At 36.9% G+C, this 26252-nt stretch overlaps 1 protein-coding gene and 1 non-coding gene across 2 annotated transcripts; both read right to left on the reverse strand.

Annotated features, from left to right (window-relative positions):
* Positions 1-10134: 10134 nt before the first annotated feature.
* On the reverse strand, positions 10135-16462 carry DSPP (dentin sialophosphoprotein). The gene is made up of 4 exons (XM_038582184.1): positions 16412-16462; positions 15078-15164; positions 13755-14747; positions 10135-13348 (listed from the first exon to the last, which is right to left on the reverse strand). Exons 1-4 carry the CDS (start codon positions 16460-16462, stop codon positions 11141-11143), a joined length of 3339 nt encoding a protein of 1112 aa, XP_038438112.1. The 3' UTR covers positions 10135-11140.
* Positions 15853-15958, reverse strand: LOC119867259. Its single transcript, XR_005382994.1, has one exon. It is a non-coding gene; the product is annotated as a U6 spliceosomal RNA (small nuclear RNA).
* Positions 16463-26252: the final 9790 nt, after the last annotated feature.

Genomic DNA, 26252 nt, shown 5'->3' on the forward strand with positions numbered 1-26252 from the left:
AAAATCTGCTGAGCCTAAGAACATGTTCAAAGGTATATAGTAAAGAGGAATTTGCCAACCAGCACATCCACTTAAGTAAGCACTTACTTAAGTTGCTATTATGGGTACCTTGTATTACTCATTTAATTCTTACATTGATCCTATGAAATAAGTACTCTCATTATTCAAAAAAAAAAAAAAAAAAACCAAAAACGAAGAAACAAATTTCAAGAAGTTATGTAGCTTGCTAATTGTCCCACAGCCAGCAAACTGCAGAGAAGGAATTTTATGTACTTTGAAGTCTTTAGGTTCCCCCAGCAAGCTGTTAGAATCATCTTCTTAATATCTTTCTCACTTGGCTATGTTGAGGAGAAAGCAACTATCTCCTTATCCCCCCTGTACATTGTGAATAGGGAAGGGGGAGTGATGCAAGTATGTTGCAACTCTCTCCAGAAAAAAAATCTTTCCTCCCCTCTCCTCTCTCTCCCCCATTCTCCCTCCTTTATAAGCTGGAAGTGGGTCATCTTGTTTCACAGTTTCTAGGCCTGCCTTGCATAGATGAGCTGCCCCTTCCATCTTTAGGCTATTAGGGAACTATTGTATCCGGCCCTGTGGTAGTATTTTCAGCCTTTGGAACCTCATTTAACATCTTCTGTTTTCTGCTTTCACTACGGGACCGTAAACCTCCTTGGGAGCAGTCTAGTTCAACAAACATTTGTCAAGAGCCTGGTGTGTCAGGTACTATGGTGGGCATAAGATATGAGATGAATAGTTATAGCCTGGGCTCTGGAGGAACTAGCATTCTAGAGCAGAATATTTAATAATAGAACATGTAAATGTTTTATATTTGGATGATTCAGTGTGGTAGCCAGAAGCCATACATGGGCTATTGAGCTTAAAATATGGGCAGGGAAAAAAAAATATGGGCAGGGGATCTGTGGAACTGAATGTTTAATCTTATTTAATTTTAATTAATTTAACTTTACATGGTAACACATGGCTAGTGGCTACCATATGGGGTAGCACAGATTTAGACCAAGAGTTAGCAATTCTTTGATTCTCTGATAAGAGCAGTGATACAGGTAGGCACAGATGCTTCAAGAGCACAGAGGAGAAGCATTTACCTCAGCCTTAGTAGAGAAAAGCAGAAGCCTTCCAAAAAGAAGTGATAGTCAGAATGTTAAACGTCTGCAAATGTGTAACTCAGCAATTTCATTTCTAGTCATACACCCTTGAGAAATGTATGCTTCTATGCACTCAAAGACATATACATAAATGTTCCTAGCAGCATTTTTCATAATAGCCAAAAAATGGAAAAAAACACAATGCCCATCAACAGTAGAATGGATAAACAAATGGTCATATATTTATATAATAGAAAGTGTACATCAGTGAAAGTGAAAAAAATAAAAACAATATATATAGCAATATGTATAATGAAAAATATAATGTTGAATTAAGCAGTACAAAAACAGAAGAAACGAAATTGTATGATATCATTTATCATACAGAAGCTCACAAGTAGGTAAACTAAAACAGTAGTATTTTAGGATGCATATTTAAGTGGTAAAAGCAAAAAGAAAAACAAGAAAGCAATTACATAGGCTAAAGGTTGCCTTTGGAAGCAGGGAGGGGATAGAGGCAGAGAAGAGGTGTGGATGTGGCTCCTGGGAAGCTAAGCAGTATTGTTTTGTAAGTTGGTAGCTACATTCACATTTGCTTTATAAATTTTGTTAAAATTGTACATTTGTTTTATAGTGAATATATTTTATATTTATATATGTTGTATATTTGTTTTAAGCAAATATATTTTATATTTATATATATAAATAGTAATGTAATAGTAAATAACATAGTAAGTATATATATATATATAATAAAGGTCTTTAGGTAAATATTGTTTTTAGAAAATTAATATTGAATCATTATGATGAGCACCTCTGTGTGCTCACAATGTAATTTCACCATTCTAATCTTAAGTAAACAAGTGCTTATAATTCTTTTTTTACACCAGGATTTTTTGAGTTCTTAAAAGTATTTCTATCTCTTCTCTGTAATGGTAGTTAAATTCTTTGTTTTGAGGTTTGAGAATGGATAAAGTTTTTTTTTTTAATTTTCCTATTTGTGAGAACATTTGAAAATTGCATCTTGCTATTTGGAGACTGTTTGGAAATTTACAATACCACAGCTGAGTTATCTGAAAAAGGTTGATTTTAGTCTGTCACAGAAATTGATTCTTTTCCAATCTGGAAACCTCAGGATGTTCTGATCTTGGAGAAAATTGCTAGTAGAATAAAAATGGTTAGGACTGAGTACATCATGTCCTTCCTTTTTCTTTGCCAATCTTAAATAATGCTTAGAGTAGACCACAGCATCAGTTCTCCAAGTTGTCTTACTTGGGACTTTCTTTTTACAACTCTCCATGAGCCAAGGAAAGAATTCCAAAAGAGTTAACTCTTAATTTGCAAAAGAAAAAAAGGTTGGCCTGGAAAAGAGTAGCTGAATCTGAAAGTCTTTTAAAATACATCTATTGTCAGTGACAGGCTAGTGGCAATCATGACAGAAATCTGTGAAAACCTTCATTGACACCAACTCATAAGACAAGAGACAACAGGTGCTGGCAAGAATGTGGTGAGGAGAGAACTCTTAGACATTGTTGGTGGGAATGTGAATTGGTCCAATCACTATGAAAAACAATATGGAAGTTCCTCAAATAATTAAGAATAGACCTACTGTACTATCCAGCAGTTCTACTTCGGGGCATATATCCAGAGGAATCAAAACAGGATTTTGAAAAGATATATGCATTTCCATGTTTATCACAGCATTATTCATAATAGCTAAGATATGGAAACAACCCAAATGACCATCAGTGGATGAATGGATAAAAAGGATGTGGAAAATATTCCATATACACAATGGAATATTATTTAGCCATGAAAAAAGAAGGTATCCTCCCATTTGTGACAACATAGATATACTTTGAGCACATTATGCTAAACAAGATAAATCAAACAGAGAAAGAAGGAATTGGTGCTTGTCCTTTGTAGTCCTGTCTTGAGTAGGTGTTTCTAATTTTCCATTGACCTTAATCACAGGGCCTGATGATACTAAGAGACACCCTAACAGATATCTTATATTCCAGATATAGTCTTCGTTTCCTCCATTGTAGAATAATTCAATTTCTCTTTGGTGATCATTATCAGTCACCCTACCCAACATCATAACTCTCTTCATACCTGCTGTTTCAGAGGCATGAGAAGCTCCAAGTGGCCAGGCAGCAGTATTTCTAGATCAATGGAAAAATTATGTCTCCTTGAAGATAGCATTCCTCCCTCTGGAACTAAGACCTCTAGGCCAGCAAAGCATAAAGTCACAGGAACAAGAAGCAAAAATTTTGCAAGTAGGTTACTAGGAATAATAGCAAATGGTGCTGCTCCAATTTCCACTTGAATGATTCATAGACTCATGAATCCTACAGTAGAAATAGCACCATATATTGGACACTGATTCAGAGCACATGCAGCTTTCTGTGGAACCTTGCCCTAGGGCAAAGTATTGCCACCTGGCTGGCATTTTACTGGGTCTTCAAAAGGCCATTTCACCATTCTATCAAGCAATCATATACATATACCACTTCCATTTAATGATGGAATATGACTGTGCGGGATCCCTGGGTGGCGCAGCGGTTTGGCGCCTGCCTTTGACCCAGGGTGTGATCCTGGAGACCCGGGATCAAATCCCACATCGGGCTCCCGGTGCATGGAGCCTGCTTCTCCCTCTGCCTGTGTCTCTGCCTCTCTCTCTCTCTCTCTCTCTCTCTCTCTCATGAATAAATACATTTTAAAAAAAAAGAATATGACTGTGCATCTAACTTTATGGCTTCATGGGTCAGATAACACCCAGTTCATGATACGAAGCTAATGTCACATGGTAACCCACAGTCAAGTGTTCAGTCTCTATGAAGGACCCAGTAAGCAGGCCAAGAGCTGTTTCTCAACAGTGAAGTAGTTATATGTAGGTGATTTCAGGGCTTTGCTTCCAAATCCTAAAGGCCTGTGCTGCAGTTCACCTATAGGGGCCTCTCAAAAGCTCCAAATATCATCCCGTCTGCCACTGCTACTTCAAGTACCATTGGATCTGCTGGATCATATGGACCATGTAGCAGAGCATCTTGCACTGCAGCCTGCTCCTGTTGCAGAGCCTTCTCTTATTTGGGGCCCCATTCAAAACTAGCAGTTTTTTGGTCCACTCAGTATATGGGCTGGAATAACACACCCAAATGAGAAATATATTGTCTCTAAAATCCAAAGAGGCCTACTAGGCCTTGTGCCTCTTTCTTAGTGAGATGGATCTGAGCTGAAACTCAGGTGTTGTTCACCTGACTTCCACTCGCCCCTGCTCTGACTGCTGGGCCATAGTGACATTTTGGGTCTCCTAGAATTTATGTCAGTTCAGAGTCAGTGTCCAGTGGTCCTCACAATGTCTCATTGCTTTATTTTCCACAATGATGTACAGTTACTCTGGTAAAAGGCCATCAGTTCCTTTGGGGAAAGCTAGGAAAAATATAAGTTTTCAATAGTGTCTTCCTCAAGGGGTTCTGAGTCTATAAACTATTTCAAGTCCGGGAATTGATTTAGGGACTGTAAATCTCTTTTTTTTATTATTTGAATTAGACTTTCAACATAGGACTTTTCTGCTTATACAGATAAAGAATTTATTAGGCTCACCATCAATTTCACTTCCAGGAGTACCATGGTTAACTAATGCCATAGGTCTTCACAAGTCAGACTATTTCAGTTGTTATTTTGATTTTGCTATCCAATACAGTAACCATACCCACCTTGCCTTTGGCAGTTGAGTGCCACCTCTTAGCCTCTGTCACCTTTGGGATCCCATTGTCTTCATTGCATTAGGTTTCAAATTGAATGGTTGGGATTCCCACTATAAGGTCTGGCCTACAGAGAAGAATGTTCATGGAGTTTTTCAGTGATGCTAGGGCTCCTCTCACAAATTTATTTCTTAAAGTATTGATGAAAGATATGTCTTCTAGATCCTCCCAGTATAGATGAGTAGTCTTAAATGACAAATCCACTCCAAAATTCCAATCTCCTTAAATTTTTTAATCTCTCCCTCTACATCAAGTTGAAGGAGGTCAAACATTTACAATTTACTCACTGGGAGCCACCTTTTGGTCCATGTTTCAGTCAGTCATCCAGCTGGACTCTTAGAGGCCTTTCTAACTCCTTAAACTACAAGATTAAATGCAGAATCTCTGCTTAGTGAACCCATATCAATAACTTCCTCCTGATCCAACTTTATGTTCCTTCCACTGTTATCCCACATCCATAGTATCCATTCCCAGATATTTCCTGGGAAATATGGCAATTTAAGCTTACCAAAAGATAAAAGCCAGAAACCCTTATAAATGTCAAGCTCTTAACTATACTTAAGACTAACCAAAAAAGGTGAGGAGGAGAAATATATAAAAATTCAGAATCAAACTTCAGAAACCGGGAATCAGATTCCTGAGAAAGAAAACATAAAGTTAGTGCACAACAACTTGACTTCCAGAAGAGGCCTCAAATTCAGTTAGAGATGGAAACTATTCAATACCAGAACTTGACCAGTTTTTGTGGGCTCCTAGTAGCTGAATGAAGTAGACAGAAGGGAGACAGAACATGGAGCTCCCTGTCTCCATGAGGCTGTGAGAAATGGCAGCAGAGAAGTGCCATGCTGCAGGGTTTAAAAAGAGAAATTTGTGTGCAAAATGCTGGGACTAAGAGGAAATGACATTGTGTGTCCAGAGGACAGAGAGTAATCAACAAAAAAGAAACAGAAATCATGGGAGTGCATCAAAGTCCAACGGTGGTGATGTGGAATGGGCAATACTTAAAGAACAGGCAGCCATTGAGAGCTCTGCCAGATTTGAAGGAAAAGACTAGCAAGGTAAGCAGAGTCTTGGTTTTAGCAGAAACAATCCTCCTGGGGAAGTAAAAAAATTAGCTTAGACTGAAAGAGAAGAAATCTGAATCAACAGACTGGAATAACAGACACAGATAAAGCCAGATGAAAAACTAATAGAAAATAATCTTCATTCTCAAGGACACGGGAAAGTATCATAACAACCTCCTACTTTGAATGACTCCTGCTTTATTAATCACTGTGAAACTTTGTTCTCTAAAATCATAGATTATCAGGACTCTGCTGTTTAAAAATATATCAAAAAAATAGTAATAAAACACCCCAATTTTGCTGAAAGGTCTAAGGCCCTTGGCCAGAGAGAATCAGTCTCAATTTATAGCCCTGATGCAGAGATGCATATAAGGGATTTCTGAGTACAACAGTCCACACCCTCTTAACTTTGCACTTTACAAGGACGTGGGAACCCGAGTCTACTTCACAGTCCAAACCTGATGATGGGTCCATTAGCCACAGTACTGCTTTGCTTTGAGCCTCCTGAACACTGCTTCATTTAAATATTGCCTAAATTTCACCCTTTCCCAAAATCCTGTAATAATTCTTTCTTTTTCTTTGTTTGCCAAGATATCTGAGGCTGCTCTTACATACAGTCTCTTTTCATTGAGTCAGTAAACCCAGTTGTATCAGACAACAGGTTTGCTGGTGATCTTAGGCTGACTGGGCTGGGACAGTTCTGATCAGTATACAAGATCATGAGGAGAAGGCTATGCAGAAGCCAATTAGAAGGATTAAAGGGGATTGTCATTTGGGGACAGCATAAGGTTCTACTTACTGGAATTAGGATAAGACAAGAAGTACATATGCCAAGCCTAAATGTTGGTCTGTTACAGCCTAAGTATCTTCTGTCTTCTTCAGATTGGTCTGAGGATAAGGAGATGGAGTTGGGATAGCAGGGAAAAATTCAGTGGTTTCAACTAAGGAGAATACTAAAGAGTGGGAGTTGGGTCCCAGCTAGTTGCAACTGAAACCTGGGAGCAGGAGAAAGGGCCAGTGATACAAACTCAAGCCTAGCAGTCCTGACCATGTGGTTTGTCTGGGACCTCAGACAGGAAGACACCCAGGAATTAAATTCTGCCAAGGACAAAGCATTGCCTCACCACAATTTCTTCATCTCTTTGAAGGGAAAAATACTAGGGAGGAAAAGAAGAAAAGGGTAAAGGAGGGAGGAGGTTGGCTAGTGTCAAAGCCCAAAATAATGGACTTGGGAGTAAGAGAAGCACCTTCTGATAAAGCTCTCTGTAAAGTTGGGACTGTGCAAACTAATAGAAAACACACAGAGTCTAACATGTTGGTGATCTTTAGACTTTACACCAGTTTTCTAAGCTACATGAGAGCTCTGTAGGGATTGACTTTTATTTTTGACCATATGAACCCAAGATCCCTGTTGGGAACATTGTGTTGTTGGCTTGTTTCATTCTCTAGAGGATTTGCTTGCTAGCAGCAGTGAATGGACCACTGTGAGAACACAATGATATTTTCATCTATGACTGAACTATTCTATTCTATTCCTACTCCTTTTAGGGAAAGGAAAATTGTTCCTAGCTATTTTGGTCTAAAGTTTTTCAAAACTTCCATTACAAACCATAAAGCAATCTTGACTTCTGGGAAATCCCATTTCAGTTAATAATTTAAAATTTGTTCATATGGTTAGGTTGGACTCTCTAAAGGTTATCTTTTTATAACCTTTTTTAAGAAATATATTTTATAAATAATCAAACAAAGCCCTTACTACATTTCCTGATTTGTGGTATGAGCAGGTGTGGAAGGAATTCCTGGATTAAGTGGAAAAGATAATACAACTGATGAGAGTCCATTTGAAGATCATTCATCTTCAGCCAGATACGGAGTAACCCATGCAACCAAAAAGAAATCTGAATCCCCAGCAAAGTCACCAGCACCACAATGACAGCTTCTTGTTCAAAAGATGACAGTGTTACCTAGGCTCTTCCACTGTAGCACAAATAAATGCAGAAACCCATCCCCCACCACCACTTTTCCCACTCCTCCACAAGTACACTACTTTTTCTTTCTTTTTTTTAAACTACCCGCTTCAAAAGTGGGAAATTTATAGGTTTGTAAAGAGGAAAGTTAATGTGGAAAGTAAATATGAAATGACTACTAACAGCAATAATGTTTTATAATGCTTTCTAAATCGATGGCTTTCAAATCTTTTTTTTACTATACTGAGTCAGGACAATATTTTACATCATGTCCTAGAATATGCAAACTTAGACATACTATGTATGTAAGTATGCATGTATGTAGAGGTAAATATTGTCAGGTTTCATAAAATGTTACATATGATACACCAAGATTTTTCCTTTTTATTCTTTCACTTTACAAAATGTAGGGCATGAGCCACTAAATTGATATCATGACCTACTAAATGAGTGGCAACCTACAGTCCAAAAAATACTGCTCCCATGGGCAATGTTAACGGATAGCTTACTAATCTTATTCCAGAAAATAACACGAAGTAGATTTTGTTTTCTAATACCAGACTTCCTATATTCGAAGGATCTACTCTTGAGATGTCCTTGAAGAGGTCACTTTTATTTTTCCCTCAAAGAACCAAAGGTCAATGTAGGTATTATATAAGAAAATCAGGATCATAGTCTTCTTTCATTGTTTCTGACATTAACCCCAGTTTCTGATCATCTCCTTTATCCCCCCAAATACTTCTTAAGATGAAGTCTTTATAAGAACTGGTTGGGAATTTATCCAACTTGGGCTATTGACTCATGCTTTTTACCTACAGAGTCTCTCATTGGAACAGAAATGGCTTAGAAAGTGATGGAAAAAGAGGACAGATTAAATACCTATGTTCATAGATTGAAATACAACACAACTGGGGTTGGGGGGGGGGATGTCAGTCTTTGTGCTATGAACCAGTATTCAAGGCATATTCTTGGTTAAAAAGAGTAAGATAAGCACATGGTGTATAGTAAACTTCCATGTGTTTCTAAAAGGGAAATATATGTGCTTATATGTACATAGAATATTTCTGGAAAGTTTCACAAGATATTAGTAATGAGAACTCCTTCTATGGAAGAGAAGTAGAAGATTGGAAATCTGGGATGATGAAGATTTAATATTTTTAATACCTTTTCATACTATTTGAATTTTTTGTAATATAAATATATTATCTTTTTGGTTAAAAACAGCTAAATTTTAAAAATGTGATGGAAGGAATAATTACTTGCAAAAACCCATTTAGACTAAGGGAATTTTTCTTGTGAATAGTCACATAAATAGATGTTTATTATAGCACCAAAATTCATATCCCTTTAAATTACATATCTTGTACAATTTACAAAGAGTTTCACATCCATTGCCTGATTTAAGCTCATAACAACCTCTTAAAATAGGTGAGACAGGTACTAGAAGCCACACTTTACAAATTAAAAAAAGACAAAAATAAACATTCCTGAAGCCTAAAGGAGTTAAAAATCTAGAGCATATTTTAAGGAAAGAAGTTTGGAGCCATTTGCATGATTATGATATAGTAGAAACCTGAAATGTTACAGTTTTAGGAGTTACCAGATAGTTTACGAATAGTAGTATCTTTAAAGCCTTCAGAAATATTCTTTGTAATATTGATTTCAACTAAGAAATTCTTGTATTAAAGGAGAAAGAAGATGGGGGGAAAACCCTACTAAAACTCTGTATAAAATATGCATAATATTAGAAAATAAATTGTCAACTGATGACTGGTTGAGATTAGCATCAAAGGAGTCGCATTCAGAACTTTTTTACACAGGTTTTTACATTTGAATTAAAATAAATCTAAAATAATTGCCTAAATAGGAAAAGAGGGAAATTACAAATCATCTCTACTAAATTTTGAAAAATACCTTAAAGGTTTATGGCAATGTTTACTGTATCTCTCGTGATCCCTGAACAATCTCAGTTTACACCTGCTGTCCCCAAGTAATTATTGATAGCACCCCCCTTCACTCTCAAAAGTATATTAGTTTGGATATTAAATTTTACCTCCACCCTATTAAATATATAGTTGCATACACCTTTAAGATCCTCATGTTCTAGGGTTTGGGCTTCATCTCAAAATTAAGAATTACCCTCATTCATGCAAACGCAGAATAATCAACGCTCAGATTTCAGCTGCATTATATGACTCTCAAAAAAGAGTAATTTCCAAAGCATTACCTACCAGCAACTGTTGGCTTTATTAAGGCAATCGACAGTGAAAAGGGTGTCTCAGAGTCTGATTTGGAAGTTTGGGCATGTGGGTGTTTACAAGGGAGATGGGAGCCAAGTTTGACACGTGGTGGAAAACACTGATTCCACTTAACAGAGCTCTGAACATAGAGTTCAAAGAGTAACCCCGCCTTAAGAATCCTTCATTTGTGTATCATTTCTTTGTTCATATTCGGAAAGTGGCTGCTGGAGGCAAGATACTGTTCTAAGCGCTGCATCGATTTGTCGGTAGCTTTAGGGACATTATGCAAAATTTCCAGGGCTTTGCAGGAATGTCATACTACACACCAGATTTTGTTATTTAAACCAGCCCTGAATTATTTTCTGACTAGCACTCTTCAAATTTTGTTCTAATTTGAAATTATTCTATTCAATAATTACAAAGATTACCCCCAGGGTCCATTTAGGTTCCGTTGTTGCTGCATTTCTTTTTCAAGTGACAAGTTTACTTCCTCCTTGGAACAAGCAAATGAATCAGTGGCCGAGCTGGATGTCGTGGTAACAGCACCTTTCTCCTCAGCGGTAAGCAGACCTTCTAGCCAGAACGTGTAATTACTGAAAGATGAAGGCAACAGGTTGTTGCCACAGGTTGTTTCTAAGCTACGATTCCCTAAAGCGCTTGGCGTTTAAAGCAAAGTTGTATAGTACGTGATTACTTGAGGTTTCTGTGTAAAGTATTAAAGAATGTTTCCACTGTTCTTTATGTTTCGATGTACGCTTTATAAACAAACCTTTTCACAACGTGTTTTCATATGCACACACCAAAGGGCCTGCATTCAGATTCTCTCCTGAGGGTGTGGGGACTGGGTTCCAAATGTGGCAGTTTGTTGCTCTCATCGCTCCTATAAACGTAGGCGTCTCCGTCGATGTCTCCCCTTCCTTTCCTTCCTTGGGAATCGTCACTTCCTATCAGTTACTCACTAGACTTAAAAAAAAAAATCTTGTGGGTTTTTCTTCTGTTCTAATCATCACTGGTTGAGTGATTACTGTCACTGTCCTCACTGTCACTCTCACTGTCATTTCCATTTTTGCCGTTACCGGAGTTGGTCTTGCTGTGACTCTCATCATTGTCAGATGCGCTGTCGCTACTGTCACTGCTGTCACTGTCGCTGCTGTCACTATTGCTGTCACTACTGTCACTGCTATTGCTGTTGCTGTCACTGTCGCTGTCGCTGTCACTGTCACTGCTGTCACTATCACTGCTGTCACTGCTATTGCTGCTGTCGCTGTCACTGTCACTGCTGTCACTATCACTGCTATTGCTGCTGTCGCTGCTGTCACTGTCGCTACTGTCACTGCTGTCACTATCACTGCTGTCACTGCTATTGCTGCTGTCGCTGTCACTGTCACTGCTGTCACTCTCACTGCTATCACTGCTATTGCTGCTGTCACTGTCACTGCTGTCACTGTCACTACTGTCACTGCTGTCACTGTCACTGCTGTCACTGCTATTGCTACTGTCACTGCTATTGCTGCTGTCACTGCTATTGCTACTGTCACTGCTGTCACTGCTGTCACTACTGTCACTGCTGTCACTGCTGTCACTGCTGTCACTATCACTGCTGTCACTGCTATTGCTGCTGTCGCTACTGTCACTACTGTCACTGTCACTGCTGTCACTGCTATCGCTACTGTCGCTGCTGTCGCTGCTATCACTGTCACTTTTACTGCTGTCACTGCTATCTGATTTGCTGCTGCTGCTGCTGCTGTCACTGCTGTCTGATTTACTGTCACTATCACTGCTGTCACTACTGTCACTATCTGATTTGCTATTGCTGCTGTCACTGCTGTCACTGCTATCTGATTTGCTGTTGCTGCTGTCACTGCTGTCTGATTTACTGTTGCTGTCACTATTACTATTGTCACTGCTTTCACTACTGTCTGATTTGCTGTCACTGTCACTATTACTGCTGTCACTACTGTCATTGCTATCACTACTGTCACTGCTGTCTGATTTACTGTCACTGTCACTATCACTGCTGTCACTACTGTCACTGCTGTCACTATTACTGCTGTCACTGCTGTCACTACTGTCACTGCTGTCACTACTGTCACTGCTGTCTGATTTACTGTCACTCTCACTGCTGTCACTACTGTCACTGCTGTCACTATTACTGCTGTCACTGCTGTCACTACTGTCACTGCTGTCACTACTGTCACTGCTGTCTGATTTACTGTCACTGTCACTGCTGTCACTGCTATCACTGCTGTCACTGCTGTCACTGCTGTCACTGCTGTCTGATTTACTGTCACTGTCACTGCTGTCACTGCTGTCACTGCTGTCACTGCTATCACTGCTATCACTGCTGTCACTACTGTCACTGCTGTCACTGCTGTCACTATTACTACTATCACTGCTGTCACTGCTGTCACTGCTGTCTGATTTACTGTCACTGTCACTACTGTCACTGTCACTGCTGTCACTGCTGTCACTGCTGTCACTACTGTCACTGCTGTCACTGCTGTCACTGCTGTCTGATTTACTGTCACTGTCACTGCTGTCACTGTCACTGCTGTCACTGTCTGACTTGCTGTCACTGCTATCACTACTGTTACTGCTGTCACTGCTGTCACTGCTGTCTGACTTGCTGTCACTACTGTCACTGCTGTCACTACTGTCACTGCTGTCACTGCTGTCACTCCTATCTGATTTATCTTTGCTGCTCTCTGATTTGCCATTGTCATCACTCCCATTGTTACCATTGCCATTACTATCACTTTCATTAGCATCTGATGTGCTATCACTGTCATCATCACCTCCTCCATTTGAGTCACTGTCATTGCCATTATCTTTTGATTCATCAGAGTTATAACCATTATCTCCTTGGCTATCGCTGTTATTGTCACCTTCAGAATCAGCATCATCATTGCCATTAGATTCATCACTGCTGTTGGGATCATCTCCTTGCATGGATTTGTCATCAAACTCATAACTGTCATATCCGTCACTATTACTTTCACTACCTGTTTTGCTGTGTGCAACCTTATTCCCAGGTTCTGATTTCTGACTAGACCCTTGAATGTTGTCAGTCTCTCCTGGTGTCTTGACATTTCCTTTGCCCATGGCCATTCCAGGTTGTCTTTTACTCTCTTTATCTTCACTGACTTTCCCAGATTCTTTGGTAATATTGTTTCTGTTGCCACTTCTGGGACCTTCCATTTCTATTCCCTGTGGAAGGATGGAGAAAAGAATGATTAGTTACTGAATATTGTGCTGCAAAATTGCATTGGTCTAAGGATGACTGGGGAAGGTGACCAGAGAAACAGAAATTCAGCTTCTGAATTTCTCTTTATTAAGAGAAACTTACTAAACTTCTGATTGTAAAAATGTGCTTTATTCACTTGACAGAACTCTGGTGGTTAGGTTATATAACAACCCATTCATGTTTTTACTTGGTTGTAACTTGTGTGAGCAGTTATATGGTACATCCGTTATTAACTTTCCCACTAATACTCAAGTAATTTGGGTGCAAAAATACATGAATGCTTATCATGATTTATTTTCGTGTTACCATCAGTGAATGGAGGGGGAGAATTTAAACTGCCATGGAAAGAAATCAGCTTCACAAACTAACCTTATCTTGGCTCTTCCCAATAGCTACTGGCTCTGATTCACCAGTGATTTTCTTTTCCACGGCTTTGTTTTCTCTGTAATTGAGCTTTTGCACATCCTCTATTATTGGGCTATCTTTGTCTTTGGGAACACCATCAGAATCCTCCTCACTCTTGGAGGTGTTGTCTCCACCGATGTCATGGAGATCTTCTTTGTCTTCAGGGCCATCATCTTCACTACTAATTGAATTTTGACCTAAGCTACTGTCATTGTCATCTTTTCCATGAGGCTGACCCTCTTGGCCCTTACGGTTATCAGTGCCCTCTTTTCCATTCCCTGTTTCTTCACCTTCATCATCACCAGAGCCCTTGTCTTCATCTTCATCTGCTCCATTCCCACTAGGACTCCCATCTGAATTATCCAGGCCAGCATCTTCTCCATTGCCAGCTCCACTTTCCCCTGGTGTTACTCCTGCCTCCTGGTTTGCATTTTTTTCGCTTTCTCTCTGAGTTGTTATTTCACTTGTATCACCTTCATTTCTACAATAATTCCTATTTATTTCATCCTCATGGCCTGTACTGTTATTGTTTCCAGCTATTTGATGACCATCTTCTTGGACAACAGTGGCATCCTCACTCTGACTTGCATCTCCAACATTTCCTCCCTTATTTGAATTCTCATCGGTATTTCTATTAATATTGCTCCCATTTGCTATTCCAGCATTGTTTGTGATGCTTACTTGTCCCCTGATACCATTTGCTGTGATGTTACCTTCTTTTCCATCTATCCCATCATAACCATATGTTTCTGGCTTTCCTGTGACCCCATTTTGACCCTCACTATTCCCCTCCTCATTTACTAACAAGGAATGTGTGGAAGTTTTCCCTCCTATTTGTGCCCATTCAGAACCATTTCTTTCTTCTTTGTAACCATCTTTGGTATATTGTTGCCTTCCTCTTTCATTTTCACGCAGGACACCACTTTCTTTGGTGGTGTCACTGGCATTTAACTCATCCTGGAAAAGAGAAACAATTGAAAATAATTTGTAGATAGCATCTCGAAGTAAAACGAACTGAAAAGACAAGCCATCAAGTTTCTGGAAGTTAATAGAATTTAGAGGCACCTGGGTGGCACAGTTGGTTAAACGTCTGCCTTCAGCTCAGGTCATGATCCCAGGGTTCTGGGATCAAATCCTGCATTGGGCTCCCTGCTCAGCAGGGATCTGTTTCTCCCTCTGCCCCTCGCACCGCTCATGCTCTCTCACGCAATCTCTCTCTCAAATAAATAAATAAATCACCCCCCCAAAAAAAAGAATTTAAAAACAGCTTGAAAATACATCCTATACCTGTATTGGCAATTTCACTTTTTCTGGAAGATTTAAATTTGCAGACTTGTCAACAGCATGTCTGTCCAATGGCTTGATTTGAGGAACCTACCAAAATGAAAATAGTAGAAATTGAAAACATTCTAATTTTGTGTACACAGCTTATGTAGAATTTGAACTGGGCATACAGATACTTTTCACAATGGTATTATCAATTTTATTGAAGTGTTAACCAGACCACTTATCTCAAGGAGAATTGTCTTTTATAAAAAGGAGGAGATAGACTTTTGGTGTTTCTGTACAAGCCTCCTGCACTAGCGCAAGACTCACCTCAAGTATAATCGTGGCCAAACCCCTAAGAAAATAGCAGGTGTGACCAGATCCAGTGCAGAAACAAAATCAAGTAATATGCTACTTCTGTGTCCTTCAGGAATACATTTGAAAGAGTTGAGAAAATTCCCAGCTGCATAAATACCAAAGTGTTTGATATTATGAAAACATACCAAATGTTATCCAGAGCAGCTGGATAATATAATTACAAATGGTTTAATTTTCCTAAATTTTTCTTTGTTGGTGTTTATCTATATATTTCAAATTTTCCCCAGTGAGCATTAAAAACATTATTATCCGAGGGAAACATTAACTTTCTCCTATGTTAGAAAAATATTATTTTTTCCTATTTTTATCCCTTGAAAACTTCATTTAAAATATAGGCTTCGTTGATATTATAATGAAATTCACAGGGCATGAGCAAAGATGGCTAAAGTCTCCAGGACTTTTGGACACTGAATGTAAATTAATATGAATGAATTTTACAAATTTGTGTGTCATCTTGTGCAGGGGCAATGCTAATCTTCTTGGTATTAGTCCAGTTTTAGTATATGTGCTGCCAAAGCAAGCACAGCCTGAATGAATTTTATTTTTTTAAAGAACCATATAAATTTTTATTCAAGTATAATTAACATGTTAATTAATTCTATATTAGTTTCAGGTACAAAATATAGTGATTCAATAATTCTATGTGTTAGTGTTCATCATGATCAGTATACTCTTTTTTCTATTAATTTTTTATTTAAAGTCAATTAATTAACCATGTACCTCTAAAACTAATAGTCTGAATAAATTTTAAAAGTCATAATCCATCTAACAAGACACACATTTCAGTTAAAGGAATGGGAGCATGAACTAGAGTGCATATTTGGGTTGCTGAAACCCCCAAAGATATCTTGTGAAGTCTTTCATGTATATCTAAATGTTTAGGCACAGCTTATCTTCAGTTTTAGGGAAATATATATTATTTAATATTAGGTTAAAATAGATAGCAAAGTGAGATTTTCTGAGGAATACATACTTACTGGAATAGCCCATGCTGCTGCCCAAATGCAAAAATATATAATTATCTTCATTTTCCTTAGGAAGATTAATCAGTCTGTTTTTAAAGAAAAAAGAACAGCACAAAATTACTTATAAAGCAAAAGAAATAACCATGGTAAGGTATTATTTTGGTCAGTAAGCATTTGCCTTGTTCCTGGGCAAGAAATATACATCCAACATGAGAAGAAGGCTATCAAGACTCAGTGTTCCAGAACATACGTGGAGTGCTCACAGAGACATATAGGGGGCATCAACAGGCTCAGTAATGAGGTGGCTAACTAGACTTTTCTGCCTATGTCAATGAAGGGGCATAGTCATGTGGTTAAAAAGGACATAACCATAACTTTGTCTTACTATTATTGATGATGATAACATTTCTTCTGAATAGTTCTCATCAATATTAACTAATTCTAAGGTTATTGTTAAAAGATGAATCATTATCATCCCCACCCCACATCTACACAAGTTGGGCTACAGTACACTGTAAAGGAAAGAAATTATTAGCATCAAGGATCCTCAGTGAGTAGAAGGAACTTGAAGTTTGTATTGAGAGACCCAGGTTCAAGTTCTGCCTTTGCTACTTGATGGGTGAACTTGAGAAATTTAAGTAGTTTTATTAAGCTTTTGTTTCTTCCATCTAGGATAATACCTATACTTTAAGATTATCCCAATTACCTTACCGAAGAATCTTCTCTGAGCAGCATCCTCTGATTCCTTGTCATAGGGTATTTGGTGTTGTGTCTCTATCCTTTTTATGCCTGGCAACTTCTGCAAACCTCACCGGTAGCATATTGCACTGTTTAACATAGTCTGGTTACTTATATGTTCCGCTGACCTACTGAGAACTCCTGAAGCCTAGGAGAATGTGTTGGTGATCACTGTATCCCACTACATAGCACAGAAAGAAATGTTTTATGAATATTGTTGGTGAATAAATACTTATTAATATAAGCACACCTAGCACTGTTCTGGATATTTAGCAATCCCTTAATAAATGATAGCAAATATTATGTGGAGCTACTAAAAATATGATCCTTTATTCCTGTTAGAATTCACATTCAGAAATGGCAAAATCTATATTTTGATACTTTGGGACAGACATTGTATAGTCCATGTGAATCAAAATTTAAGTTGCTGTTACTGAAAATTGGATTTCTTGATATAATGGTACAATTACTACAGACAGGAAGAAAGTTTTACTCCTATTTCATGCACTCCCACTGAGTTTATAGATTACAATAATGCATGTCATAAAAAAGCTTTGATTGAAGTTAATGTTGATAATGGAAATTTAATAAAATCTCAGTGAATATCAACTGTCATAGACTCATTGGCATTTCCTCACAGGAAAGAAGACATGCTTTCTAAGAGGAAAAAAAAAGGCTTACTCTGACGGCTATTCAGTAGAAAGCCAAGAATAGCTAAACCTCCTTCAAAAATCCTATGGATTAAAAATAAAGCTGAAGTGACCTCAGGACAAGTATAATGCAGAGCTCTGGGGCATAGATATTGAAGGGCAGCTGTTTAGTAAGCAGAGGTTTTATGGTACTTGGCACACTAAACCTAATTATTACATAGACTCTGCCATAGGGTGGTCTACATGGATTTGGAGGAACCATGGTGCCCTGGAAAGGTACCTGTAGTGAAGGTCATGGTTATGTTCATCCCATTTCTAAACTGCAATCCAGCAATCTGACTACTTTGGCTCTCTTTCAGATCCACTCCAAAACAAGTGCACAATACACCATGATACTTGCCCCTGTATTCACAGATAGGTAAATAGCTAAAAAGACTGCTATAGAAATGGCCCCAGTTTTGTCAGCCTGAAACCTCTTTCATTTTCCAAATCTGTTATGATATCATGAAAGAGAAAAGGTATGTGATAGAAGTCAGAATCTCCAGATATCCTAAGTAGAAGTATTTTAATCTAGCTTTAAAAATGCTCATCTCAGTTGGCAAAAAAAAAATCCTGATCTTTTAGGCTGAAGGTTGATTTTTCAGGGACCAAAAAATAAAAGTAAACTGAGATGCAGTCATTCATTCAACATTTGAAGACCTAACTAATGTGGAGCAGATACTGGAAATAGACATGAGTCCTACCCTCATGGAGCTTATCACTGAGTGGATTAGCCAGACTTTGAAGTAAATGCGCCATAATGTACTGAATAAAATTCTCAAATCCATGTTTATTTCCTAACAGAGTTAGTGTTTAAATGTCACTATTGTTACTATTTGAGAGGAAGATATTATTTTTTTCCTTTTTTATTAAATGCCATCACATCTTATATTACAACGATGAGACTAAAATAATGTCTTTAACTAGATTTAAGACTCTTAAAGATGGCTTTTGTAGATAAAAATAACAGTAATGGAGCTTTCATGAATAATGTGTAAAATATTCTAATCACTCATCTCATTATTAATATTTTAGATTTAAAATATTTGCTTCATCTTACATATACTTTTTCTGACTATTAGTAATTGATATTTAAACAGAGTGTCTATAAAAAATTCCTATTCTTCAGTGATCCAACATTTTGCTAGATGGAATCAGCATCCTTTACCATATTATTTTCTGTTATCCTTTAATACATAGTCTTGATTTGCCAAGTCAAAAGGGAAAGAAAAAAATCTAATGATAAAGGTTATTCACTTCTTAAAATCAAGTCAGCTTCTTCTCTGAAATTCAAATTTCTACAGGAATCATTTGGTTCTGAGTAAAGAGGATGTTTCATCTTACCTTAAAAGCCTTCAAAGAGACTTTGAAAATCCAGGATTTCTTATCTTTCTCTTTGAAAACTGAGAGTGGCTCACTGTCCTGGACTTTTGGGTGACAGTTTTGTACCTGCTGAAATTTAAACTCAGTTTGATAATTTTCTCAACCAATCACTGTTTAGGATCCCTGATATAGGGTTATAAAGTGTCACCATGTCTATGAAGCACATAATAACTTCCCCCACTTCCTTCACTTACTGATATGTATTTGCTCACTGAACCATTTGGTTCCAAAGGGACTAGACTTACTTTCACTTAATTAAATAGCTCCTGGAAGGCTGTTTTGCGTCTTAAATATAGAGAATCAGTGTAACATATCTGAAAAGAGCCACTTAAGCTCTATCACCCTGACATTTCTTGTCTTACTAAGGTTGGCAATCTAAGAAAACTCTAGGTTTCTTTAGTAAATATGACTGCCTATTTAAGACTCCTATTATTCCTGAGGTAGGTATTAAAGTTTCTGTGCTATAATTCAAGAAACTGTCCACATGCAACAGCCTGACATTGCCTGAGGGATCTTTAGCACATATAAATAGTAACTCACATGAAATCTCTCTGACCTAAATAAACAATTTTGTGAGGCTTAAAAATTTATCAATTTAGTCTTCAAACTAAATTTTAAAATAGGTATTCAAAATAACAAAAATTATTTTGAATAATTTTAGCTAGATGTGTAGAAGTGCAAACAGACAATAGATTTAGCTCTCAATCATCTCTCAGTTCTTTATGTCAACTGTGGGGGACAAAATAGAAAACCAGATGGTATTTTTAGCAAAGAGTTTTGCTACCCTGAACTTAACCATTCTCCTGAACCTCAGATGTATGTCAGAATGCAGGTAATCCCTAGACCATTTGTCTAATTTGTGTATTCAAAAACTTGACAATCAATGTCTCTCCATGCAGTTCTTCAGAACTTTCAGAAATATTCCAATCTGTTTTTAATATTATAATACCAAAGGATATGAACCCCATAAAAGCACCATACCATTACCCAACAATGAAAACCCCAAAATTTATAGATAGAACTATTACAGGGAACTCAGTAAGGTTGAAGAGGAATGAAGGGAATGGAAAGAGAATTTTCCAGGAAGCTGTGTTTTCATAGCAAGCCCTTCATTTTTATTTAGACAGCATGTTTATGTGGGTGCCTTAAAGGGCCTCACCAAATTTTAAGGAGTACTAAGACACTCCTGGGAACAATGCTGCACCTTCTCTCACACAGAGACATTGGGGGAGATTAGTGAACTAAACCGGTCTTCCTTTACATTTAACTTGAATTAATAAGATTTCAATAACTGATAGAACTAGTAAGCAGAAAATCATTGCAGATAACAAGATTTAAAAAGCCAAACTGATCTAATGGACATTTATTGAACACTTCATCCAACTATAGCAGAGTAAACATTTTTTTTCTAATACAGATGGAATATTTACCAAGATAGGCCATATTTTAGCCCCCCCCCAATCTCAATAAATTTAAAATAATTTGAGTTATACAGACTATGCTTACTGACCACAGAAAAAATAAATTAGAAGTCAATAACAGAAAAAATAAAAGGAGTAGTCAATATCAGAAAGATCTCTGTGGAAAACCCAAGTATATGGAAGCTAAATTATCTACTTCTCAGGAACTAATGGGTAACAAGGAAACCAAAGAGAAATTCAAAATATATTGGGTTAAATAAAAATGAAAACACAACAATTTATCAAAATTTGCAGGATGTCACTGAAGTACTTCTTATGGGGAAATTTATAGCACTAAATACCTGTATTAGAAAAGAAAAAGTTCTCAAAACAGTGACTATGGCTTCCACCTTAAATAACTACAAAAATTTTTAATTAAATTCAAATTAAGTAAAAGAAAGGAAATAATAAAAATCAGAACTAAAATCAACAAAATACAGAAAACAATAGAGAAAATCAATGAAACCGAGAGCTGGATTTTTGAGAAGTTCAATAAAATTTATAAGACTGTAGTCAGATTAATCACAGTAATATAAAAGAAGACATAATTATCAATATAAGGAATGAGAGAGATGAAAATACTACAGATTCTATAGACATTAAAAGATACGAAGGGAATACCATAAACCACTTTATGACAATAAATTCAACAACTACAGAAATGGATGGACTCCTTGAAACCACCAAAGTTCACTCAAGAGGAAATAGATAACTATTTCTAGATAATAAGAATAGCCCTATATCTTTTAAAGAAGTTAAATTCACAGTTAAACCTTCCCACAGGAGCCTTTTTTCATTTCATACTCTCTCTGCCACTTTTAATCTAAGTTGTCAGCATCTCCACTGATAGACATTTTTTTAAAAGGCTTCCAAAGATTTCACAAGAGTTCCCTCAATCATACAAAAGTCATATCCACAGATCTTTCCACATAATCCTTTCTGTACCTTTGGCTTTTCCTCAGATGGCTGAAGGACAATGCCCTGAAACTACTTAGAAGAACTCTGATTTGAATAAAAAGATCTGTGAGGAACATTTAGCCTCTTATGAATAAATATTCTGATCTTTGGATAACTTTCCCAGGTTTCAGCAAAGGGTTATATAGTCACATCCTTAGCCTGTTTTCTAGATTATGCTTTCCTGGCAGTGTATCTCTTCATTTTTAGCATCTTTTGTTATTGGAGAGGTAAAGAACTTTCAGTTATTGTCAGATACTGGTTCCTTTTCATTTAACACTTCTCAATGTATTTCTTTCTTCTTGCATTTTACTGTAAGCAGTAAGAAGCCAGGCTGCATCTTCAACATGTTGCTTAGAAATTTCCTTAACTTTTTACCCAAGTTCATTGGTTACAAATTCTGCTTCCCATATAACTGAGGGACACAATTCTGCTAAGCTGTTTGCTAAGCTTTATGCCATGGAGATAATGAGAATTCTCATTCTTCCAAATCCCAGTAATGCCTTTCTCATTTCTTTCTAAGACCATACCAGCAGCATCTTTAACATTTTTATTTCTACTAACAGTCTTCCAGCCTCTACCCACTGGCAAATTCTAAAGCCAATCCCACATTTCAGGAATTTTTTGTGGCAGCACCACCCTTCCATGTACCAAAATCTATACTAGTTTTCTATTGCTGCCTAACAAGTTGCCAGAAATATCTCTGCTTATAGAGGGCTCATTTGGCTAGATTAGCCTCGTCCATATAATCTCTTTACCATAAGGTCAACTGATTAGTAAACTTAATTATATTTACCAAATATCTTTTGCCACATAATGAGACATAATCATGGAAATGATTCATGATCATATTTATACATTTTCCTTACACTCAAAGGAGAGGGGATTATATAAGCATGTGGGTTTTAGGAGTCATCTTAAAATTCTGCCTACCATACATTTTAGTCTATAGTAAAAGAAAACAGATCAGTGGCTTCATGGGCCAGGGGAGAAGGTGCAAGGAAGGGACTATAAAAGGTCATGAGGAAATTTTGATAGACACATTTTACTATCTTAATTGTGGTGATGGTTTCATAAGTATATACATATGTCAGAATTTATCAAAATGTATACTTTAAATATATATAGTTTTTTGTGTCAATTATACCTCAGTAAAGTTGTTAAGGAGGGGGAAAAAGTAATTAACACATTTCAAATCCTGTTAATTGAGAAGTTAAAGCGGTGGCTTTAGTAAGGGCTTCCCAAAGGGAAACATAAACCCCAATTTATTGTGGAAACCAAACAATTAATTAAAAGTTAAGATCTGGCCAGCCTCAGAAAGCTACATCAGTTCAATAACTAAGCAAGTCACCTAAAAACCCTTAATTAGGAATATTCTATTCCCAAGAATTTGCAATGGAAGTCTTAACCTAAGACTGGAGGTTCCTCAAAAAAATTAAAAGGAGTGTTACCACCTTACCTAGTAGTTCCGCTAGTGGGTATTTATGCAAAGAAAGTGAAAACAGTAATTTGAAAAGATATATTCACCCCTATGTTTATTGTAGCATTATTTAAAATAGCTAAGATATGGAAGCAACCCAAGTATCCATCCATTGTTATGAATGGATAAAAAAGATGTGAGATATATATATATATGTATGTATGTATATATATGTGTGTATATATATATATATATATACACACACACACAATGGAATATTATTCAGCTATAAAAAAAAGAATGAAATTTGGCCATTTGTGACTATATGTATGGACCTAGAGAGTATAGTGCTAAGTAAATCAAATCAGAGGAAAAATAAATATCATATGATTTCATTCATAATTGGAATTTAAGAAACAAAACAAATGAAGAAATAAACAAAAAGAGACTAACAAAAGAACAAACTCTTAAATACAGAGAACAAATTACTAGTTGCCAGAAGAGAGATGGGGGTGGGGGTGGGGGAATAGGTGAAATAGATAAAGGGGGTTAAGAGTACACTTACTATGATGAGCGCTGACTAATGTATAGATTTATTGAATCATATTGTACACTTGAAACTAACATAACACTGTATATTAATTATACTTTAATTTCAAAAACAGCTTTTTAAAAAGTGGTAACCTTTTTTTTTTTTGATTCCTTAATTCCATTTTCATAAGTCCACAGTTGGCATAATGTACTCAGAACAATTACTAGGTCCCATCATCTTTTCTTCTCATAAAAAAAGAAAACTTCAGTTTTTCTTTTTTCATAGGTATATTTTATTACCTCTAGACCTGTATCTCAGATATTGAGAGCTAGTAGAAAGTAATGATTAAGATCAGAGTGTTTGAAGTCTAGGTCAAACCCCCGCCTGTCACTTACTGGGTGACTATGGAAAAGTAACCTAGTTTTTCTAAGATTCAGTTTTCTTTTCTGTAAAATTATGTTACAATACCTAACACTTACTGAGCACTTATAACAGAATACACCCTATACACAACTTAAGCCCGTTATCTCATGTAGTCCATAATGATCATACATGATAACACTTTTTTCTTCATCATAGGGATTAAGAAAGTGGGTCCTGTGGTGGCACAACCAACAAGTGACAGAGCCAAGGTTTGAACCTCAGAACTCTGACCTTTGAACCTGGCTCTTTGTCACCGCACTAAATTAATTGCCTATTTCATGATGACATTATGGAAATAATTTGTGGAAAACCGCTCAGTATCCAGCACACACACACACACAATCTAAAAAGGGGAGCTATTACAAATTTCACAGTTCTTTATCAAGATGGAGTCCTTTACTTGTCACTGCCCAAAGAATTTGGGCAAAGTGATTCCTTTTAAATAAGACCTCAAAACTTTGGCACTTATTTTAATCAATACTATAAGTTAATTAATAATATTTGATGAAAACAAGTCTTGTGGCCTTCAATCTTACTCTCCTACTGAGTGCTGAGTCTTTTAACAGGTTCACCTGCTTCCCAGTCTCTGGGTCCTACTCCTAAATCTCTCACGCAGATTCCATAATGATCTTTCTTTTTTAAAAATTTAAATTCAATTTAGTTAACATATACTCTATTGTTAGTTTCAGGGGTAGAATTCAGTGATTCATCAGTTGCATATAACACCCGGTGTTCATTACATCAAGTGCCCTTCTTAATGGCCATCACCCAGTTACCCCATCCCCCACCCACCTCCCTTCCAGCAACCTTCAGTTTGTTTCCTAGACTTAAGAGTCTCTTAGGGTTTGCTTCCCTCTCTATTGTCATCTTACATAATGATCTTTCTAAAATGCCAACCTAATCATGCTGCTACTTTCATTCAGACTTTTCAGTCTGAAGACTCCTAACTCTGAGAAATAATGGGTTGCAGAAGGGGAGGTTGGTGGGAGGATATGGTAACTGGGTGATGGACATTAAGGAGGGTACATGATGAGACGAGAACTGAGTGTTATACTATATATTGGCAAATTGAATTTAAAATTATTAAATAGCAGTGAAAAAAATATTTCTCATGAAAATCTGAAAAGTTATAAGATTCAATTTGGTTGGGGCTAAACTTTTACAAATATATGCACATAAATATAAATAAACTACATTAAAAATAGGATGTCTGGGGGATGCCTGGGTGGGGTGGCGCAGTGGTTGAGATCTGCCTTTGGCTCAGGTTCTGATCCGAGAGTCCTGGGATTTAGTCCGCATTAAGCTCATTAAGCAGGGAGCCTGCTTCTCCCTCTGCCTATGTCTCTGCCTCTCTCTCTGTGTTTTTCATGAATAAATAAATAAATAAATCTTTTTAAAAAATAGGATATTTGGGGCAAGTTTGTGAAATACATTGGATTTTTTTTTACTCTGTGTAGAGATTAACAGGAGACCACCTCAAACATGCAGTTATAAGAAAAATTAATGAACACATGTCTGTTAAGTGAAATGATGCTGAAACAGCAATTATATTAAAATGCTGCATTTGGGAAAAAAAAGAAAACTAAAACAGTAATTCAAAAACATATATGTACTCCCGTGTTAATTGCAGCATTACTTACTCAATATATGCAAGCAACCTAATTGTCCTAATCTAGTACTAAATCCTAATTGATGGATTAACTGGTAAAGAAAGTGTTATGCAACCATAAAAAAGAAAGAATATGCAATGGGAAAAAGATATTCTCTTCAATAAATGGTGTTGGGAAAACTGGACAGCAATATGCAAAAGAATGAAACTGGACCACTTTCTTACACCATACACAAAAATAAATTCAAAATGGATTAAAGACCTAAATGTGAGACCTGAAACGAATGCTAGAAGAGAACACAGGCAGTAACCTCTCTGACATCAGCCGAAGCGACTTCTTTCTAGATATGTCTCCTGACGCAAGGGACACAAAAGCAAAAACAAACTATTAGGACTTCACCAAAATAAAAAGCTTCCGCACAGCAAAGGAAGCAATCAACAAAACTAAAAAGCAACCTACAGAATAGGAGAAGATATTTGCAAATGACTTATCTGGTAAAATGTTAGTATCCAAAATATATAAAGAACATAAAACTCAATACCTCAAAAACTAATAATCCAATTAAAATGGGCAGAAGACATTAATAAACCTTTTTACAAAGAAGACATATGAATGGCCAACAGACACATAAAAAGATGCTCAAC

The sequence above is a fragment of the Canis lupus genome, chromosome 32, assembly GCF_011100685.1.
Source record: "Canis lupus familiaris isolate Mischka breed German Shepherd chromosome 32, alternate assembly UU_Cfam_GSD_1.0, whole genome shotgun sequence".
Lineage (NCBI taxonomy): Eukaryota > Metazoa > Chordata > Mammalia > Carnivora > Canidae > Canis > Canis lupus.